The 22,100-nt window shown below is 35.8% G+C and overlaps 1 protein-coding gene across 1 annotated transcript in view; it reads right to left on the bottom strand.

Moving 5' to 3' along the window:
• Positions 1 to 22,100, bottom strand: part of CSMD1 (CUB and Sushi multiple domains 1) — a gene marked incomplete at both ends in the record, with an annotated part of 1,257,610 nt that overhangs the window by 166,350 nt on the left and 1,069,160 nt on the right. The window contains 4 exons of the mRNA XM_082305706.1: positions 2,236 to 2,354; positions 12,410 to 12,514; positions 21,171 to 21,267; positions 21,900 to 22,024. Of these exons, the coding sequence (XP_082161832.1) occupies positions 2,236 to 2,354; positions 12,410 to 12,514; positions 21,171 to 21,267; positions 21,900 to 22,024 (446 nt within the window). The remainder of the gene's footprint in view (positions 1 to 2,235; positions 2,355 to 12,409; positions 12,515 to 21,170; positions 21,268 to 21,899; positions 22,025 to 22,100) is intronic.

Genomic DNA, 22,100 nt, shown 5'->3' with positions numbered 1-22,100 from the left:
TACCCAACAATCAGATGTTTGCCTATATATATTTCAGCCTTAACAGCTCAGAAGCAGTGGCCTGGATCACAGCAATGAGGTGCTAAGCACCTATTGGCAATTATATGAACAGCAATTATATGACAACCCTACCAGCATAACCATCAGATCCTGATCCTTTCACTATAACATACAAATATTCAAAATAGGAATGATTCTTAAGGAAGCAAAAAAGAGATCACTTTTGATTAAATCCAACAACTCTTAAAATATGATTATATTTATTGTTGTGTAACCAAGTTCATTATAGGCTGACTTCCACATAGATTCTGCATTGAAATAGAATGTCCTGAGTCTAGGGATCAATAATAATAAATTTAGCTCAATGCATACAAAAAAAGGACTATAAGAACATACAAGCTACATCTTTACTAGCGGAAGTGCTTGGGCTTGTTTCCTAGCCTTGAGGTCAAATGCACATTCTTTTGTATATCTACCTCCTTAACTTTTTCTTCTGAATTCACCTCCAAAACAAAGTGTCATGATGCGAACTGCCTATCAGGAATAGTCTCTGGCTTGTGATAATTACTGAACTGTGATATATCACCTAGGTCAGAATCATGCCAGAACCCCATTCTAACAAATTAATAGCACTGAAGATCAATTTTCAGTTGTTTTGCCTTGGCTATAGCAATATAAATGTATTTGTAGAGTATGGCGTTTCATCATATACTTAGTTTCATGCTACTTTGAAATAGAAAAAGGTTAATGGTTCATTAGCAGTCTTTAAATTGAAGTTAGAATCTATTTGGGAGTCAAGCTTTAATGACAGCCAGTCCTTTTGAAGGGACTGTATAATAAAAAAATTATATCAAATCTTGTATGTCTCTCATTTTCTTACTGACATTACTGTTACCTACAAAGGATACTGTAAGGGAAAGACGAAAAAAATAAAGTTAATGAAGTCCAAAAGTTAAAGGTTTTAAACCAGTAGGTACTTTCAAAATTTTCCTTTGCTTGAAAGAGAAAAACTTAAGTAGCTTATATATGAACCATCAGCTGGCTTGTAAGCAATCCTTGAACCATTAAATGAGCAGCGAGCGCTCAGGATGGGTAGAGTAGGCTTTACTGTGCACAAGTTTTGAATCTTTTCTAATTAGTAGGATACATGTATGACAAAATCGTTTTTGCTATGGATATGGGATGTTTCGATACAGGCTGTTTCAAGTCATACTATAAATGCAAAGAGCATGGATTAGGTTGAAGACTTGATCCTGTATCTGTAATACATGACTGAAAAGGCAAGAATATTGCTGATTATGTAGAGAGACTTTTCAAGTGTAGGTATTCCCACAGCTAGCCTAGAACTAAGATGTTCAGTCTGAATCCTGTCTGAATTTTAGGAGAATGGTAAGCAATACTGAGACCAAAGAATAAGCCTATATATGCTGAAGGAGCACGGAACTGGCAAACATCAGATAGGGAGCCAGAAGTTGTGATGCTTTGCTTGTGGTATGCTTTTATATTGTCTTGAGTGGGACCTATTATCACTGAAAAGATTTTGAACTCAGATGTTTTCAATGTATTGCACCAGTGGTGGAAAATATGTAAATGAATTAGAGGAACTAATGAGGGAATTAAAAAGCTTTCAGTCTTAGATTTACATAGTGCTGTGACATTTACAAACAGCAGTTCAATAACATGTCTACCATGGGAAACTAAACCAGTGTGTGAACAGTGAACATCCCCAATCTGTGAACTAATTTGTAGTAGTTCCTTGAAAGATTTAAAAGTAGATTTAGCAAGAATAAAATTTTCTTTAGAAACCAAATTCTACAATTTCTGAGCAGAATATGAAATCCCATGATGTATTTCTACCATTGTGGCTAAAATTTCACCTAGAGGAACCACTTCCAAAAATGGAAAAACACAGTACAGTTTCAATAAGCATAGTACTAAAATCATTTTCTAGAGAAAACATTTTAACCAGGTTATTTCCTTCTCCATTTTGATAGTTTTTACTGCTCGATGATATGTTAGTCTAACACAAGATTTGCCAGCCTAGTTTTACTGAGGGCCAGACATGCTACACATTCATAGCTTTATAATGTGGGAGTACTCACATAGACTCTACTTAAATCACCTCTATGGACACACTACAGACTCCATTAAAACAGGTTTGGGGTGAGTCTATTGCCATTTTGTTGCAATTATTCCACAGTGTATAATTCGAAGAAAAAAGAAAGAAAGAAATACCTGTAATGTATATCCTGGCTCACACTGAAATGACAAAACATCATTCACCATATATCTGTCTCCTGATTTGATCCCATTGCTAGGTATTACTGGTTCTGGACAGGCAGCAAGGCCTACAGCTAAGAAAAGTAAACACAAAGATCGAAAAAACATAGATAAGTGGACAACAGCTCTTCATTGATATTCTCTGCTCTAATGAATTCTTTCCACAGCATTGGGTTTTTTAAGAGAACATTAATTAAAAATGTATTTCAATATTAAACTGTAATTTTGTTTAAAACACAGAAGTTTTCAGAACTGCCCTGCAGAATACAAATGATATGATTGAGACACAAAGATTATATACTGTGACTGTACCAATTACTACATCATATTGCTATCACACACTATGCCATTTTATTGTCTTCAACCAGTATGGTAATTCTAGTATATTAAACAGCCTTTGTTTTTTCTTTTTTTTTTTTTTTTTCTTTCTTATCCTTGTGAAGGAAATGGAGAGAGAAAGAGGGAATACACTTTATGCATATTCTCTCTTTTCAACAACAGATGAGCAAAACTACTGAGTTTAGGTGGTAGAGCCTTTTGGAACAGCAGCTAAAGGCCAAGGGTGTTCCTTATGTTTAGACAACTCCATTGACTATAAGAAGTTCAGACATCCAACATTTAGTACTCTTAACCTAAAACCAGGTGTTAGCAAACAGATTAGTTTTACAAAGTCTCCATGATTAGTAATTTCTCAAATGTGTTCACCTAAATTTGGCAACCTGAAGTACTAGCTTCTGCTTTTTGCCAAGTGCATATCACTTTTCTTTTTTTTCCCTGTGTGCTTATCTAAGGAGATTGTTAGTCAGTACAACTGAAAATTAAATATCATCTCTGCTATCTAAGCTAAAACATTCCAAATGAACAAGACAGTTGAGAAACTGCTGATTACATTAAATTCTAATTCTGTGCTTTTAAGATTTTCTTTGCAAACAGAAGGACCAGCAGAAATAGTTTGTTGGTTTATGGTCTGATGACAGAATCTCATTCCCCTTATAAAATCAGAAACCTTATTTGAAGTCAAAAATCGATTTAAAATGTATAATCTTAATCGTGAAGTCATTTACTAATGAGAGAAAGTTACTAGTGAAGCATAAATATGTAACTGCTATATTTTATTAAAATATGATGTGTAGAAGCCAGAACAGAATGGAAACTTTATTTTCACAATGTATAAGAACAGATCTTTAGAATTTATTAGCATAAAATTCTATAAAAATCAGACAAAAATAATACTTTCCTGAATGTGATACTGTGTATCCTTCAGTTCACTTGTACAAAAAAATAACTGATTAATTGCTACAACTCTCACTGTCTTCTTATGAAATCTAACCCCTTTGGTGACAGTAAGTTCAACTTGACAGAGTGTTTAGTACAGAAATTACATGATATTTGGCGTTACTCTGATATCTGACATTTTGGTGTCTGTTGTTCCAGATGGTTCATCATGAAACAATATCTGATATTCCTCACTGAGACCCTAGTCTTTCTACGGAAATACAGTTTTCTTTCAGATAATGCTGTTTGCACATTTTGATACAGACAGGGTTTTAACTTTATGCCCTAAACCTTTATGTATCTACTTTTCATCACTCAGGTATAAATACCTTACAAATCTTAAATACACACATAAGAACTTTGTGTTTCCCACTTCACCCACTTCCAGACAGTTTTTTGCAGCTCAAGCTTTAGTTGAAGTAAATATATTCTTCCTAATGAAGTACACAGAAGTTTGAAATAGCTTTTATACTTTCACCTGAAATGGTGATTGCCAAGCCTTTTTTTTTTTTTTTTTCCCCTGGAAATATCTTCCATAATCCTGTATGTTCTTTCTATGTCCTGTGCCCTTGAGTCTTACTACATTTCACTTTTTTTCAGGAATGAACAGTGATAATGGCAAGCTATTCTAATGCTGAGTGACAACTATCAAGGTATGAAGTGCAGTCTTCATAATAACTAATGCAAGAGTTATTAAAATAAATATTTTCTAATTAGCACATAAAGAATTATTTCACAGTTGCAAGCTACAGGATCTCCCTGAAGTAGTTCCTTTGTGCACTGCAATGTATAATTTAGGAAAATATCTAAATGTACTTTAAAGATTTTCAGCAATTTCTACCACAGAATTTACAAATTTTGGTGTTCTACCAATATCATCAACTTTCAAATGATGTTATGGTGACTTCATGTCACCACTAGGGACTTCATGTGTGGTCATTATGTGGAACTGTAATGTTCCAAATAGGCACAAGGATATCATGATTAACTTCAATGGTTTTGGTTCTGTTGCAGTTTCCTAGTATCACTCTTTTGGTCAACCACTCTGTATTCCGCAATACCATAAATGTATCCATGTCTGGAAAATTTCTTTGAGTACAGATACTAAATAGCTGTGATCTGCAACCACACAAACTCTCTGTTTGATCCAGCATTAAGTGAAGGGTAACATCTTATTTCAAGAATTCAAGCTACAATATATAGACTATTGTTTACTAATTTGAGAATCCAGTGTTCAGACACAACTTAAGCAAACCAAGCCTTATTTCTGCATTTCCTTACCCTTGAATAGGAAATAAAATTTAAAAAGATCTGTTCCAAACTCACCATTATTAAATAAATAAGCATCTAACAAAGACACTGTGACTAAATTGCTTATAGATAGCAATGTACTTGCTGAATTCTGTGAATATAAATTTGAGGTTCACTTCCTGTCTTCAAGAAATTTGCATTTTGGTTGAACTCAGCATTCCTGTATGTTGAGCGTAACAGGCCTGCAGTCTTAGATCTGTATGAATAAAGTTACTTTTGCGTTTTTTTTCTGAGTCACAGAAGCAGTTTTATGACAGTTTTTATAATAGTGACTGCACTAGTAATATGCTTGTACTATAGCTCTTTCTATCATTAGTTAAATAGCATACAGAACTAAAATAGACTATGATCAAAAGAAAATCTTCAAACTCATTTTCTGTGCAACTGTTAGATACAGTATTACACCACGTATTTTATCTTTAACAGATTCTAATAACCTGGTAAAAACTTTTTCTTTCTGCTAGCTGCTTATACTTTGTATAGTACCTTGTATATACTAGTTCTTTGGTTTGATAATATGACTTATAATATAGAATATTCTATCAGAATGTCACAAAACACTATGCAAAACACACTCATAACCGACTTTATTTGATATACCTGACTTTAAGAAGCAATATTACCTGCCCGAAAGGAAAGAGAAAGTTGGAAACAGAGTCAAATATTATCCTCACCATCATCATTCTAATCATTGCATAATACTAGCTTAGTTTAGTTAGATAACTAATTTAGTTAGCACTGATCCAAAAATCTAAAGAATGCTTGAGAGAAAGCAAACAAATTCTGGTATTCGGGGACAAACTAGAGAACTTCTTAAATATTCAGAGAATCTTAAATACATTAAACTAGATTGTATGTGAACAGTCAGTAATAAAGGGAAAACATGTTAGATGTCAAGTCCAAGCAATCAAAAAAGGACAAGGATTGCTTAGTGCATGCTCTTCAGAGCTCAGCTTCTGCTATGCAGTACAAGAGAGAACACATCAATGTCAAGAATGATAACCCTCTTCCTGACCTTCTTCCACTTACTGCCTGCTAAATACTTTCTTGGCTCTGCTGTGGCATAAGACAAACATGCCTCACTTCCATAATTATATACATGCCTACAATTACCTTAAATTCTGTCCAAACATCACTGCCATTGCTGGCAAAAAGAAAATCCTTGCTGGCATATCTGACAATGTGAATGCCCATTAGTGTCTATTTCAGAAAGCTGCAAACTGAACAACACAAGAATTTCTTGACAGCTTGACCAAAAGTCATCAGGCTTTCTTTTTTTAATTCCTCCCTCCCACCCCTATGCGGCTAACTGAAACATATTGTTCTTTATTATATTACAAACATCAAGCTGGAGTGAATTGTTCTTTCCATTTTGATGATGGTGTATATCAAAACCCAAGCCATACCTTCCAAAACTTCATGCTTCAGACACCAGCCTAGAAAATACATTTATCTCAATGAATTACTGCAAGAGGGGTCAGATTCATGTCAACAGCTAGTAAGTTGTATAGACATACTGACAGGATCAGGACCTGCTAAATTAAAAATGGCATATTTATGATTCACACCTGCTTTAGTACAGGGAAAAAGAAAAGATTCCTGCACTGAAGAGCTCCATTAAAGATCAAATTGCATGAAGGATCTTAATCTGGACCTACAAAAAACCAGTATGCTACTTAGAAGAATACATTTTCTTCTCTACTAGTCTGACTTTTATCTTTGAATTTATTAGAGATCTTTATGATAGAGAAGTACTACAAAAGATAGTCATTGTTCTCTAGTCCCCTTACCAGTGAATCCATTATTTCAGCTCCTGCGAGCCTTTAGCACTTGAAAACATGTAATAGAGAAGCTTCAGAAAAGGAGACAGTAAATAAAAGTAAGCTTATGTTCTCACATATATTACATTACCTTGCTATAGTGGTAAACCAAAAGCTTACAAAAAGAATGATGTTGAATTGTGCCATATATCCTAATTCAAGGTAATAAGGCTAGATGATATTATTAAGACATTGATTGCATAAAACAGGGTTTTTACTGAAATATTTTATTTCTATTCGCTACATTTGGATATATTCACACATACCGACATTTGTGGCCTAAGCCTACATGTCTATATTCATCATATGTTCAGTTCTTAGTAAAACAAACCTGACTTCAACTGAGAGGTTCGAGCAGCATGTTGTATGAGCAAACACTCATTATTTCCAGCCTTTTTTTTATTTGTTTGTATATTAAAGAAAATATTGAGACTACTACTGAATTAATAGATGAGATTTTAAGACCAAGCTTGAAATATCAGTTCCTACAAATGCAATTGAATTAAACAAGCAGATTTCTAAACCATACCATTTGGATAGTTGTTTCCTTTGTTCATTAAGATTAAAAGGAATTCAATCAAATATCAGGAATATTTATTCTTCTTACTGTTGCACACATTAGAAATGCAACAAAGCACATTTTGATTGGACTTGCTGGTGGCTATGAAAATAATTATGTTATTTATTCTACCACAGTTTGGGGGGGGGGGAAAACATGCATATGAAGGATTAGTTTAAATTATTAATTACTGTCTTTTCTACAGTTATCTGTTGCATATTTTTACTGCTTTGTTTCTCATCATAGGTTACTGCAACCAGTTTAACACCTACAACCCTTCTGAAATAACACGAAACAATGCCACACAGTGGCTCTCAACAATACTTACAATTATATTATGACCAGAATAAAATTTTTCTGATGCAAGGTCTGAAGTTATTTGGACTTGAAGTGATCAGCAGCTTCTTATTGTGAATTGACATTTTTCTGGTAATATCTATAGTTGGAAAGCTAATTGTCTTCCCTGTAATTCCTAAAGGTCTTCTCACTAGAGAAGAAATTATATTAAAGTGTAAGGCCATCCCTTCACTGTTCCAGGGCTAACACTTTCTTACCTACTGGGCATTTGCATAGGAAGCATTTTAGTGGTTTTAATTCTAATAATTCATGATTCTTGTTAATCAAGGCACAATGAATACACAGCAACTTTAATTGCACTTCCTGTTCATGTAATATTTTCTATTCATCCTGAAAAGATTTAAAACAAAGCTCATTTACTTAAATAATTTTTTATTTAATAATTTTTATATAATAATTTAAGCAATGTTTTAGGATTAAGCACTAAGCCTGGTTCCCAAATTAAAAGAAAGAAAGAAAAAAAAAAAAAAAAAAAGCAATACAATGTGGAATGTGAAAAGAGGACTTGCAAAATTTTTGCCATATGAAAAGCACTACAGCTTTCTCAGTTTCAAAGACAGATAGCTTTTTCTCTTTCCAAAATACTTATATCTAAAACTACGTTAAAGGATCCAGTGTCTTTTGATGCATACGTATAATTTTTATTAATGCTAACTGGGAACTATGTACATGTAGCAGGAGAAAAGAATTCTAAGACTCTATACCATGAGGGATGTAGGTGGCTATGAAGTTTGGTATTTTGGTTTATTGTTACAGAAAATAAAATTAAGTCATGATCTCTGTGGATTTCCCTGAAATACAATGAAAAATCAGAAAAACTGTGAATTTTTATTATTAGTTTTGACTGACAGCAACTGATTGCTCAGGAAAACAACTTAATAAACAAAGCCATTTCCCTTTCACAAAAGAGCAGGAACTATATAGAATTTCATTTGGATTCATAAAAGCATTACTCAAATACTAAAATAAGCATAGCTACAAATTAAATACTTCCAATAGAAACATTATTAATTTTTAATCAGGGTCACAGAAGACACACCAAATTTCTATAGCAAAATACTTTAAAGGAGAACAGAACAACCTAGTTGAAAATGAAATAAAAAGTGTGCCCACCAATTTTTGTTCTCTGAGGACTAGCTAAAATTTATTTTTTGGAGTCTTTCTTCTCTATGAACTTTCTGTCTATCCATAGGTAAAACACCATTAAATAGTTAATCCTCTGCATCTACATTGCTGAAGTGCTATGCTGGAGATTTTTAAAATACATAAATACATATTAATTCTGGTTTGCTTGCATGATTATATTATTGTCATTTATTATTATTTCTTTTTCTTTTCTTTTACAAAACGGAGCAACATATTTTCTGGTTATATAACTGGCATAATTTTGTTGTTTTTTTTAAATTATTCTATACTGATACTAGCTCTTACTTATCAACAACATTTCCCAGCAATTTTGTGCTCTCTCTTCCTCTCTCTAATCCAGTGTGTCCCCTCAGCTTGCTTTCTGATCAGGAAATGAAAGGGATGTTACATAAATCTTTCTGGAAATCTGTCGTTCATCTTTGAAATACTATTTTTTTCTGTACATCACTGAATTTCCTTTTGTTGTGACTACATAAAATAAAAGAGAAGTGCTACAACAAAGAGCAGAATCAATGAGCAGGGGAAAAGGCCCTTCTAACTGAAGAGTCCAGTATCCATTGTTTTTCCTCTGTCCTTAGCAAACACAAAGTGAAAGAAGACAACCAAGTGGATTCCTGCAAAGCAGCTACTGACACCTTGCAGAAAGTAAGAGAGAAGGTCTTTGTTACCTGCAATGATTTGAACCCACATTGCTGCCACTCAGAGGAATTCCTTTATCATGGAGGTATACAGAGAATTTCAGCAAAGGACACAAACTCTTGAGCTCTCTTCTACAATTCCATTCTAAAAACTTTTAAAACGCATATTTGAACAAGAACTGAAACCCATATCCACTTAAGTATCATGACCAATTGCCTACATCCTATATACATCCAAGTCCAGCTCTGTCCTCAAAATGGACACATCAAGCATAGCTTTCTGGCCTCACAACAGTGGCATATTCTTTATATAACTTATCTTAGTGCTTTACTACATTTTACAAAATGTTTAAATATAAGCTGAAATTGAATGATTGACCATTTTTCCTGGTAATTAGAATGCTGATACAAATCCTGCTACAGCTGCTTAGTTAGTCTTATCAAGTAGAATAGCCTTAAAAGTAGATATTGAGGACCCCTACTGTGACTGCTCAGACATTCAAATTCCTGCAAGAAGATGAAAGAATTGAACTGAGGCCTCTTATACTGTAGCTGAATGTTACAGCTGCAAAGCATTTTATTTAGAAAGACTATGAATCTAGCCCTCCTTTTCCTTTGCTTTTATCAAAAGTACCTGATGTTCTAACATAGCATTTCATGTTGAATGTTTTTTCCCAGACATCAAATATTTTTGTGTTTGCTTTAGTAGGACAACCCCTCAATAAAAGGACATTTTTATTCCAAATTTTAGATTGACTTCTGAACCAAGGGTATTTATTTTTCCAATGCTGCTTCAAACATTAGGTGACTGAATGATTATGTTTTTATTGTGTTTGATTATGAATTCTGAAGCACTAGCAATACCTGCATCTTTTTACACAGAAAAGTACTTCCTTCTCTGCTTCTTTCTTGAGCTAAAAAGGTGACTGCTCAGTATAAAATAGTAAATTCTCGCTGTGGGGATTTGCTCAGTTTCTGTATTCAGAGACACACACAGAGGTACTGTACTCCTGCTAGCCCTGCAGAGACCACGTAGCCACATAAGAAAGCAAATTATTCTTTCCTGTCAGACTATCAACAGAATAGTTAACTAAGCTCTGAATGCTGAATGTTGCTACCTTGACCTGTACTGAGTTGCACTTCTGAAAAACCCTCGCATTGAAATATTGGAACCACTGAAGGCAATAGATGCTTTAACAGAGCACAGTTGTGGGACTGGCAATTAGGAGACAAACAAAAACATAAATCCAAGAGACCTTGCATGATCCCAAACACTTTTTACTTGTTAACAGAACGCATTTCTTTCAGGACTCACAGGGATAATAAAACTGATACAGTAAAAGATAAAAATTGAACCTCAAAATGTCCATTGTACAGCAACTTCCTAGAATAAATTTGTACTTCTTTACACTTAATATGAAATTATAGTATCACTACAGATTAAGAGGAAAGGTTTGGGGAGGAAAACAGGCTGACCAATTGGGGAGGATGGTTCCCCAGACAAAAAAAGATAACTTTGTCAAAATAGTACATTCTAAAAAAAGTCCTGCAGAAGTAATAGTCATATTCTCATTCTACATCACCATTAGAATGATTATATTAAAAAAAACCTACAACATGCTTGCATATAAATGCTTGGAATAAACAGGAAAGTAAATGAAAACATAAGACTATCATCTCGTGGATTATGTTTACTTTAAAATATTTGTTATGAGCTGAAAATCTGGTCTTTCAAAATTCTGTACATATCGATATTTTATACAATTTTTAATCTCAATCCTAAATAGAGCTTATTAAAGATCATAAATAAGTAAGTTTATTATTTACTTATGTGTACTTCTTAAAAAGATGAATACCAATATTAACATTTTTAGACATTAATATTGCAATGCATGTAACCAAATTCCATTTTCAAGAAAATTCTTGAATGCCCTTTGTAAGAAAATAGAACACATTCACATTCAAAAATTAAAGAGGATTTACTTTGTGACCTTCATCAAAGCATTCATCAGATTGTTAACTCACCATCACATTATTTTTTTAAAGACTAGAATATTCTTATCGATAACTATTTCGAGTTAAAAGAAATACTACGCAAGAACATGTGCTGAATTTACTATATTTTATAGTATTTGAATTTTTGAGAGAGGTAATAATACAAGCATGCAAGTTTGTTTCAATTAAAAATTATTATGTGAGGTAATCCATTAATGTTTATAATACCAAACCTTTGTATTTTAGAACCAAGCTGCTCATGAAACATATAAAAAGTTGATATATTGCAGAATTTGCCATTAACCTTCTTGGGTTATTCTGCTCATACCAGCAGTGATTTACCAAGATAACTGAAGTGTTTTCTTGTAGCTTTGGGATTATAATGTTCTTTTTTGCAATTACAGCAATTTGTTGAGGGAAAAGAACTTGAAGGAAAGGAAAGAACAGCAAGGAATAAATATATACAAGTATAAATATATATTAATAACATATAAAAATAAATATATATTTATTTTAATGTATTTTAATATATTTATTTATATATTTAAATTGATAATTATTTATATATAAATATAAATAAGTAATATATATTAATACAAGAAAAAAATGTGTTATCTGTTCTATTTTCTTCTATTTCCATGCAGTGAAACTAACTCTTACTTTTTTTTGTTACCTAAATTTCAGAACTTGTTTACCTAAATTTCAGAACTAAGCTGAAATAAGTTGAAAAAAACCCCACAGCATAATTAAAACCCACATTTTTAAAATGTTGCTCTGAATTGCCAGGTTGATTTGTTATATGCTGCTAATTTGTGAAAGCTGGTTTTCAGCAATTTCAAATGTTGCTTCATTTAAAATTTCAGTTTAATAGATATCAATTATATCAGGTTCATGCCAAGTAGACTTTCATAGTCAGGGAAGAAAAAAACAAACAAACAAACAAACCAACAAAAGAATATAAGCCCTTTCTTTCCCTTTCCATACACATGCTTTTTCCTGAGAAAGTTTCAAAAAGCAAGCAGTCTTACTTTTGTATTCCAGGTGAAAACCAGCTGCTGCAACACTAATGTCAGAGTGAAAATGCAGGTAAAGTTGATTGGAGGTGCTATTCAACAATGCTGGCACAGTTGTACCTGGAAAAACAAAAGTTATGGAATAAACTGTAGCATGCTGATATATCAGAGTTTATATTGAAAAGACATAACCAAGACTGAATCAGACAGGCTCATTTTCTTCTCATTATGTGAGACAAACATTCTGCAATGTTCTGCTTTGTTTTCTCCTGAAGCTGCAAGAAAATTTTGATTACAAGTCATGATACTAAGAGGCTGTATAAGTACAATCAAACAAGATCCCATCATGTTCAGATGAAACTTTACTGACTTGGATAGAAAAAAGAGGTGTAAACAACAACAAAAAAATCACGTAAGTAAAGGATTTGATTATGAGATCAAGCTCAACTGCCATTTGACTTTTTTCCACATATATAAAAAACCCGCAGTACAGAACAGAGCCATCCAGATTTTTTCTCCGTGTCCACTCCACACCTTCTTCCCACAATAATATTTCAACCACTTATCTTAATTCTGAGGGTATGACAGGAAATGAAGAAGTAGATGCAACACATAGAAAAAAGACATACTAGCTTTATCTAATTCAAATAGCTATAATAAAATTGTGTGCCACTGACTTCAGTGTGTGCTACACAAGAAGCTTATCACTAACCCTTGACACATTTGCCACTAGCATTGCTAAGTCTGACACAACGTTTTCTTTGTTACCACATGACTACTGTCTAACTCACATTCTACAGTCTAAAGCTGGAAGGCTTTACTGAGGCTAAAAATTGCATCATTTTCTATGATACCCTCAAAGACAGTATCAAGTAGCTAATGAACTTCAACAGTGGCTGCATAAAAAATATTTTTATTTCCTGTGGGGCATTTGCTGTTTCTATAGTAACTGTGAGCAGCCTAGACATGAGCTTGAAACTTTGGCTTAAAAAGAAATGCTGGAAAGAATTATCTTCATAAGTCTACAGTCTAAACTAGGAAATGGTAAATACTTTTAAATCTAAAACTGTATTAAGCAAAATCTTGATATAAATGTTAAGGAGCTATAAGATGACAAGGAAGGTTTTACTGTCTAACATGGAAGCTCCAAGTATGGAAATTCACAGACAGTGCAGAGCATTCACATCACACAGTACTAACCATGGAATAGAGAAAATAGTGAAACATCTTCCTGGAGGGAGGACTTTTCACAGTAGCCATATGGAATTTGAAATGTATTTAACGATGTTTAAGGTGTCTGTTCTGTAAGAATGAGGATGTTGACTCAGAATGATTATACTCTTCATTGAATAAAATTGCTCTTCTGGCAGTTCTGTTCCTTTGTAGTATCTGCTAGCATTTAAACCAGTCTTTTACTTCCTTAGAGGGTGATATTCAGTAAGATGAGGAATTATATCCTATTGTACTGTGAGAAATAAATGAGGCTAGAGTTTTTAATTCTCATAATTGCCACATTCAATGGAATAGTTCAGGCTGGCAGCCTGTCACAAGCGAGGTCCCCCAGGGATCAATACTGGTCCCCACACTGTTTCAACATCTTCATAAATGATCCAGATGGTGGGATTGAAAGCACCTTCACCAAGTTAGCTTATGACAGTAAACTGGGTGGTGAGGCTGACATGTCAGCCATCTTACAGAAAGACCTGGACAGGTTGAAAGAATGACGAGCAAGAACAGTATGAAGTTTAACAAAGACAAGTGCAAAGTCCTGCACCTGGGTCAGAATAAGCAAAGAGCATAGTACAGTCTAGGATCTGTGTGGCTGGAGAGCAGCCTTGCTGAAAGGGACCTGGGGGTCCTAGTGGACAACAAGCTGAACATGTGTCAGCAGAGAACCTCGGCAGCAATGAAGGCAAAGATGTTCCTGGGCTGCATCCAGAGGGGCATTACTAGCAGAGATAGAGACGTGATCATCCCACTCTACTCAGCACTTGTCAGGCTGCACATGGAGTAGTGTCCCGTTCTGGTCCCCACAATTCAAGAAAGACATGGACAGATGGGAGAGGGTCCAAAGGGGGGCCATGAAGATGATCAAAGGGCTGGAGAAACTGCCCTGTTTGGAAAGGCTGAAGGAGTTAGGTCTCTTCTCTCTGGAGAAGAGAAGGCTTAGAGGGGGACTTTATCACAGTATTCCAGTACTTAAAGGGTGGCTACAAAGAGGATGGAGGCTCTCTCTTCTCAGGGACCCACATGGAGAAGACAAGGAGCAACAGGTCCAAGTTGCACTGAGAGAGGTTTCATCTCAACATTAGAAAGAATTTTTTTACAGTGAGAACAATCAGTCACTGGAACAACCTCCCCAGGAATGTGGTAGAGTCCCCATCAGTGGAGGTTTTCAAGATGCGATTGGACAGATTGCTGGACAATCTCATCTAGGCTCCCTTTCCCACAAAAGGTTGGACTAGATGATCTATTGAGGTCCCTTCCAACCTGGGCTGTTGTATGATTCTATGATCTAACTGAAATTTTATTGATCACTTGCCAGCACCTGCTTCTTCTAGAACTGGGTATACAAAGCATGGAAGATACATTTTAGTGTGGTGACCAGATGTAGTGTCCACAGTGTCCTAGTTGTTTTGGACTTCCTTTATCATCAATAGTGAGGAACAGTACTTAAAGGGCTAGAGCAGATTTCATAAATAATATCTTAGGTGTAGGTATCTCCATGGTAGACATCTAACATTCATATAGATGGATACCACGTTAGGATACCGGCGTCTGACTGACTTTTTAAGCTCTTGATTGAGAATCTGTAGTCTGGATAATAGGGAACTCTCCTAGGAGGCAGTAAGTGTGTTTGCCTCCTTAAAGGCTGACAAGGGAATGAGGACAAGTTTTCTACTGAAATTATTGTTTAATTATGATATTATAGCAGAAAATTATGTCCACTACCCCTTTCAAGCGTTAGCAATGACAACCAAGAGCAATATATCTCATTCTGGAGATGAACACTATGCTGCATGTGCGAAAGGCTGTCTAGGTATCTAAGAAATTTCTAGACCAAGAATGGAGATTAACGGTCATTTTAGGCATTTCTTGGGTTAGCACAAACACAGAGCATGGATCACATTCTTACTAATTTCTTTCTAATTTAACTATTATCATAAGAATAGATTCTCCAGATGTCAACCTCAGTGACTACTGTATTTGTATATTCTCTGTGTATATGTCTATATGCATATATACATACATTTAAGTACATATACATATGTAAAAAATGTCCGGTGTTATCTGCATTTCCAATTTTAGATTGAGCTGTAGCTATATTTGTCTCAATTTTTTTTCAGTTTGAAAATACCATAATCAAGTGAAGCACCAGTCCCAAACTGCCAGTTCTAAAATACTACTGCTTTTTTGACTTGTTTCCACTTTTTTATTCATTTCTGTGTATTAAGTAAAATGACCTCTCACTTAAGTTCAGATTCAGTATTCTCAGGAAAAAAGCAACATGTTTTTCAAGAATATCCTCTCACTCAGCTACTATGTCTATAGCCTTCACTAAGGAGTCCAGGACAGACTTCATTTTGGCATACTGATGAACGCCTTTCTGCCCTTTCATCCAAGGAATTTCCACGCTCTCATAATTCCATTCTGTGACACAATTGGCAGCACAGCATATTTACAAATACTTGTGGGATGCTTGACAGTTATCCAAGTTTTATAAGTCTTTTTGCATTTTTGGCTTAATGGACAGGCTTCATGTAGGAACTGCCATTATTGAGCTATAAGAACAGAGTATCTCTAAATTCAGTGGACAATTTTGTAGTCTTATAATAAATGCAGGCTTTAGAAGAGAAAAATATTCTTGGAAGGAAGATGCCCATATTGGATTGAGGAAGTCCAAAATATGAGACTACACCTGTTAAGGAAAAGCATGGAAGATCAGACACTTCGTAAAATTAACATGCATATAACGTGATTATCATTTAATGAAACTCATTTTTTCTTTAACATCATATTTTTAAATAAATTCATCTCCTTTTGGAAAGCAGGATGGCTATTGAAAACCAGGGACATTACTGTTCCAAATGGAAAATGAATTATAGTTCCTTTGCAGGCGAAAAATCAATTCCAGTTGTGGCTTTATAGCAAGTAAAATTCTCAATATAGCAAGTAAAATTCTATCTTGTTTGTAAAAACTGTGACCTTCCCAACTGAGAGAATTCAGATCTGTGCAAACAGTCCCTTAATTTTATTAAAATATTCCAGGTATAACTTTATTATGTAAACTTGGAAACATGTCTACTCATCATAAAATAGACCAATAATAACATTAAAAGAATTAACTCTGTCTCTCATTAATGATCCTGTTTCATTCAAGCATTTGGTAAAGCAACTAAGCTTCATTCATTAATCAAAAATCTGCTATACGTACATATATTCTGTAAATGGTACAGCAACTGTTGTAAAAGACTGAGAAATCATTTTGATGGTTGTCTTTTAAAGGTAATGTTATTTGTATTTCCTCATGAGTCACAAGTACTACTTTGATGAATGAGTAATATTGAAAGCAAAAATAATTCATAGTTTTCCAATTACTCTGAACGTCTCTCAACACTGTCTAGCATCATCTGGAAAAACTTGGTCTTGAAAAGAATCAGTTTGTCCACCAAAAGGCATCATCTGTCAATATTAGGCACAGGAAACTAACTGGTTCACTATTCCGTTGCATGCCACAAGAGCACGCTTGGAGGCAATCCCTCTTGGCATTCAACATATCAGTCCTATCCACAGCAGCTTCTTTCCAAGATGGCTGTACAAAAATTCATGTATTCTGCCAGCAGGAAGACAGCAGCATAAGATATTTTATGTCTGTTAACACATGGTCTCAGGATTTTTGTTATAGCTTTGTTTATGAAGCCGCTATCACTTTCCCCTAAAATAACATCCTCACGTCACAAGCATTATTATAGCATAAAAAGAAAAAAAATGCCCTGATATTTCTGCCGTTCACTGATCAAAGATGACCCACAGGATTAATCCAAAAAGGACAAGACAATGTGCAAGGGCCCAGATTGCTCTAGCAGACAGTCCTTACTGGCCCTGCTCAGCCCCCTGGGGCCTGCCCCCACCCTGCCCATGGCCCAGGACCCCATTTCACTCCCGGAGGCTGTCTGCCCCTGACCCAGTGATGCCGCAGCAGGGCCAGTCTCTAGCTCCCCACAACGCTGTCCTGCCCAGTCATGGGCCCCACCAAGTTGGGCCCACTGATGGGCCCATGTCCCAGCCTGGGCCCAGGCCATCCCGGTCCCCAGAGAGATGCCTAATGCTTGGGACTGGGGCTGCCCCGGTGCTCCCCAGCTGCCTTGCTCCTGGCTGGGGTGGTGAGACAGGGCCCAGCTGCCAGGCCCTGCCTTGCCACTCCCGAGAGCCCCCATCGCTCCTATCATCCCAACCCCAGGGAGTAGCCAGCCCCTGCTGTGCCCTGACACAAGGAAATGGTATAGTTATCAGTCTTTGTAAAGTCTTCCTTAAGAAACAGACTCCAGTGAATTCATCTTTCCAAATCAACTCTGTGACATAGTGTAGCAGCACAGTTTAGTAAGTTCTTGGTAATTAATTGTACATCTGTGCATCTTGAATGCTTATTTAGAAGACAGGAGAATTCACAGACAGGGAATCAGAAGACAATGGTATTGTGCAAGATTTAGTAAGAGAGAAATGCTGAATTTTACCACTTACGAAATTATGCCTGGAATTCAGTTTCAATATCACAATACTGGTTCAGTTTTGAGAACACCAGATTTCATGTCATGTTTAAATATTCTTCATTAGGTCTTTCCCATAAACAAAATAATTCTTCACCTTAAGTCTGACATTCATTATACAAAACAGATAAATCCACAATAAAGCTGAGCTACTCCATATCTCCAATGAAATATTTCCAATATAAAAAGGTGTCTTTTTCAGTTTCCCTGGAAATTAGGAAAGCTTTTAAGCTAAAGCAAGGTGACACAGAATAAGAAAGTGTTTTGAGTCTTGAGTATTGTTAAATGGAATATTGTTAAATAGATCATTTCATCAGTTCTTCATCCAATGAGTCCAATATATTTGCCATATATTTCACTTGCCAAAAGCTGATTACGTTTCATAATTTCTTTCTTCCTTATTGCCAATTTAATATACAGCATAGTTACTAGCCCTTAATATAAAATGTTATAGCCTTTTGTACTGGGTCTGGCTGGGATAGAGTTACATTTTTTCATAGTAGCTGGTGTGGTGCCATGTTTTGGATTTGTGATGAAAGCAGTGTTGATAACACAGGGATGTTTTCTTTATAGTTGAGCAGTGCTTACACAGTGTCAAGGCCTTCTTTGCTTCTCACACCACCCCACCAGTGAGTAGGCTGGGAGTGGGCAAGGAGTTGGGAGAGGACACAGCCGGGATAAGTATAAGTGTGATAAGTATATCACACTTTGCTGTGACTTCAGTATTTGATTGCAACATAATATCCAGCCATTTCTGCAAGCATCCCTGCATATACATATAACAGAAATCAATCTTATACCAAATATCCTATCATTACAAAGCACTGGAAGTTTCAATGAGAAAAAATTTTTCTTTTATTCTAGTCATAAATGGAGTTTTAATTTAAGCCATCAGGCAAGTCTTAACAGAAGTGCAAGCTTCTAGAGGACAGTTTTCAACCTTTTGAACTAAAGACAACTGAAAATATAAGGAAACAGATATTGCCCACTGGAAATAACAGTCTGTGCTGGTTCTGGCTGGAATAGATTTAGTTTTCTTTGTCACAGCTCGCATGGCGCAGTGTTTTGGATCTGTGGCCAAAACAGTGTTGATAACACAGGGATGTTTTTGTTACTGCTGAGCAGTGCTTACACAGAGTGAAGGCCTTTTCTGCTTCTCACCCCACCCCACCAGCGAGCAGGCTGGGGGTGCACAAGAAGTTGGGAGGGGACACAGCTGGGACAGCTGACCCCAACTGACCAAAGGGGTATCCCATACCATATGACGTCATGCTCAGCAATAAAAGCTGGGGGACAAAAGAGGAAGGCGGCAATATTGGCAGTTATGGCATTTCTCTTCCCAAGCAACCATTATGTGTGATGGAGCCCTGCTGTCTTGGAGATGGCTTAACATCTGCCTACCAATGCCAAGCAGTGAATTACTTCCTTGTTTTGCTTTGCTTGCACGTGCAGTTTTTGCTTTACCTTTTATATCTCAACCCACAAGTTGTCTCATTTTTACCCTTCCAATTTTCTCCCCCATCCCATTGTGTGGGAGTGAGCAAGTGGCTGGGTGGGGCTGAGCTGCCTACTAGGGTTAACCCACAACACATTTTAATATGTAAATTTTGAGGTGCAACTTCACAATTATTTAATTCATTATCCAAATAAATAATATGGAGTTAATTTTTTCAGTTGATCATTCATTTTCTTACATAATCCAATATACATCTATACTTTAAAAGTTCATGAAGTCACCAGAGAGGCAAAATTCCACAAATGGCTTTAGCTACACCAGAATCAGATCAGGCTTGTGACAGAGTTCATGAACCTAGGATATTATAGATGACTTAGAATCATAGAATCATAGAATCATTAAGGTTGGAAAAGACCCTTAAGGTCTTCGAGTCCAATCGTTAACCTAGCACTGCCAAGTCCACCACTAAACCATGTCCCTAAGCACCACGTCTACCCATCTTTGAAATACCTCCAGGGATGGGGACTCAACCACTTCCCTGGGCAGCCTGTTCCAGTGCCTGCCTACCCTTTCAGTGAAGAAGTTTTTCCTAATATCCAGCCTAAACCTACCCTGGCACAGCTTGAGGCCGTTTCCCCTCGTCCTATCACTCGTTACTAGGGAGAAGAGACCAACCCCCACCTCGCTACAATGTCCTTTCAGGTAGTTGTAGAGAGCACTACGGTCTCCCCTCAGCCTCCTCTTCTCCAGGCTAAACAACCCCAGCTCCCTCAGCTGCTCCTTGTAAGACTTGTGCTCTAGACCCTTCACCAACTTCATTGCCCTTCTCTGGACACACCCCAGCACCTCAATGTCTTTCTTGTAGTGAGGGGCCCAAAACTGAACACAGGACTCGAGGTGCGACCTCACCAGTGCCGAGTACAGGGGCACTATGACCTCCCTGGTCCTGCTGGCCACACTACCTTTCTCTTGGTTTGGTTTATAGAACATGCACTTTTTATAAAAATTGTCTTATAAGAAAGGAGTAAAACTATATATGCTTGATGTACATGTGAAACAACAAATTACATGGTTTGTTACTTCCCAGTTGTAGTAATTTGTTTTGTTGTCTGAGGTCTGATGAGTTTGGATGAATACTGAATGCTTCATCTTTTTCCTGAGCAAGGGAGGCTAAAAAGGATAAATTAAGTCAAAGCTATCAAAGGAAGCTCCTTGAATGTCAGTACCAATTTATATCGCTATGTCTTCTCTATGGGAGGGGTAGGTAAGATAAATGAAAGAAATTTGTTTGAAAGTATTATCACCTAAATCCCACTAATGAAAGTTAAACACTTTAGTATCATATTTTCTTCTGAAAATCTCTCTTTGAATTTGAATATGGACGTGTTTAGAGCACCTGAAATGTAATCCCCAAAATGAGAACATTTCATAATGATATAATGAAAGATGCAATACAAATATACTCCTTGTGTATATGTGTGAGCAAACAAAGATGTGTTCTCTCACACACCTATATATAGATCTGGATGTTTAAATCACAGCATATCCTCACCTGAAAAGCTCCCAAGACGTGGTGCTGTCATATCTCCACCATCGTATATTTCAAGAGAGTCCCAATTATGTTCAGTGGCAAAGCTGATGACCTGGATCTGTAAAACACCACCACAGCACTTTTTAAAACAACTCGCCATATGTATTTTCAAATGTTCTAGAAACAACAAAATAAAAAGAGAACACGCCCCAAAGAAAATATAAATAAGCAGATCCAAACAAAAACACCTGAGTGAAACAAATGTAAATAAAACATTAACATTCACTTTTTAAGTTGTCTTAACTTTTAGAAAACATGACATTAGTTCAGTAAGAAGGACTTTGCACATATGTTTCATGATTACAAATAATTATGCAAAGTGTAAATGAGCAGATAATCAAGACAGTTGCAGACCTCTCAAGTGCCTCAGTGATATCCTAGCAGATAGAAAGGGTTGGCATTTGCATACCAGATTGAAGGATCAGGACCTGCTTTCAATATTCTACACAGTTAAAAGAAAAAACTGCTTGTTAACCATTTCTCATTCATACCCCCATGTAAAAATAAAGTAACATAGAATAAACTTAACCAAAGAACAATACTGAGAAAAACAAAGCACAAATATTTCAAGTACCCCAAAAATGATCTTACTGGTTGCTATTTCTGACACTTCTAGAGAAATAAACATTTACTTTTTAAACTGAACAACAAAGTACTTAATATTCCATGCTTGACAGAATATTGACTTGCCTGAATACCTGATCCCTCAGTCACTATGATTTTCCACACACAATTCAAGCTGTTACCATAAGGTTCAGGGTAACCTGGTGAAAGAATAGTACCTCTCCGCTCAGTAAAATTCCCACTGCATGGCACTGAAAGAAAGTATTATGAATTATTACAAAACCTAAACAAATTCAGAGAACAAAGAAGTAATAATAATTTTACTAA

Source organism: Platalea leucorodia, assembly GCF_965183815.1.
Source record: "Platalea leucorodia genome assembly, chromosome: 3".
Classification (NCBI taxonomy): domain Eukaryota; kingdom Metazoa; phylum Chordata; class Aves; order Pelecaniformes; family Threskiornithidae; genus Platalea; species Platalea leucorodia.
Note: the sequence above shows the minus strand (reverse complement) of the source record. Positions and strands in the feature narration are given on the sequence as shown.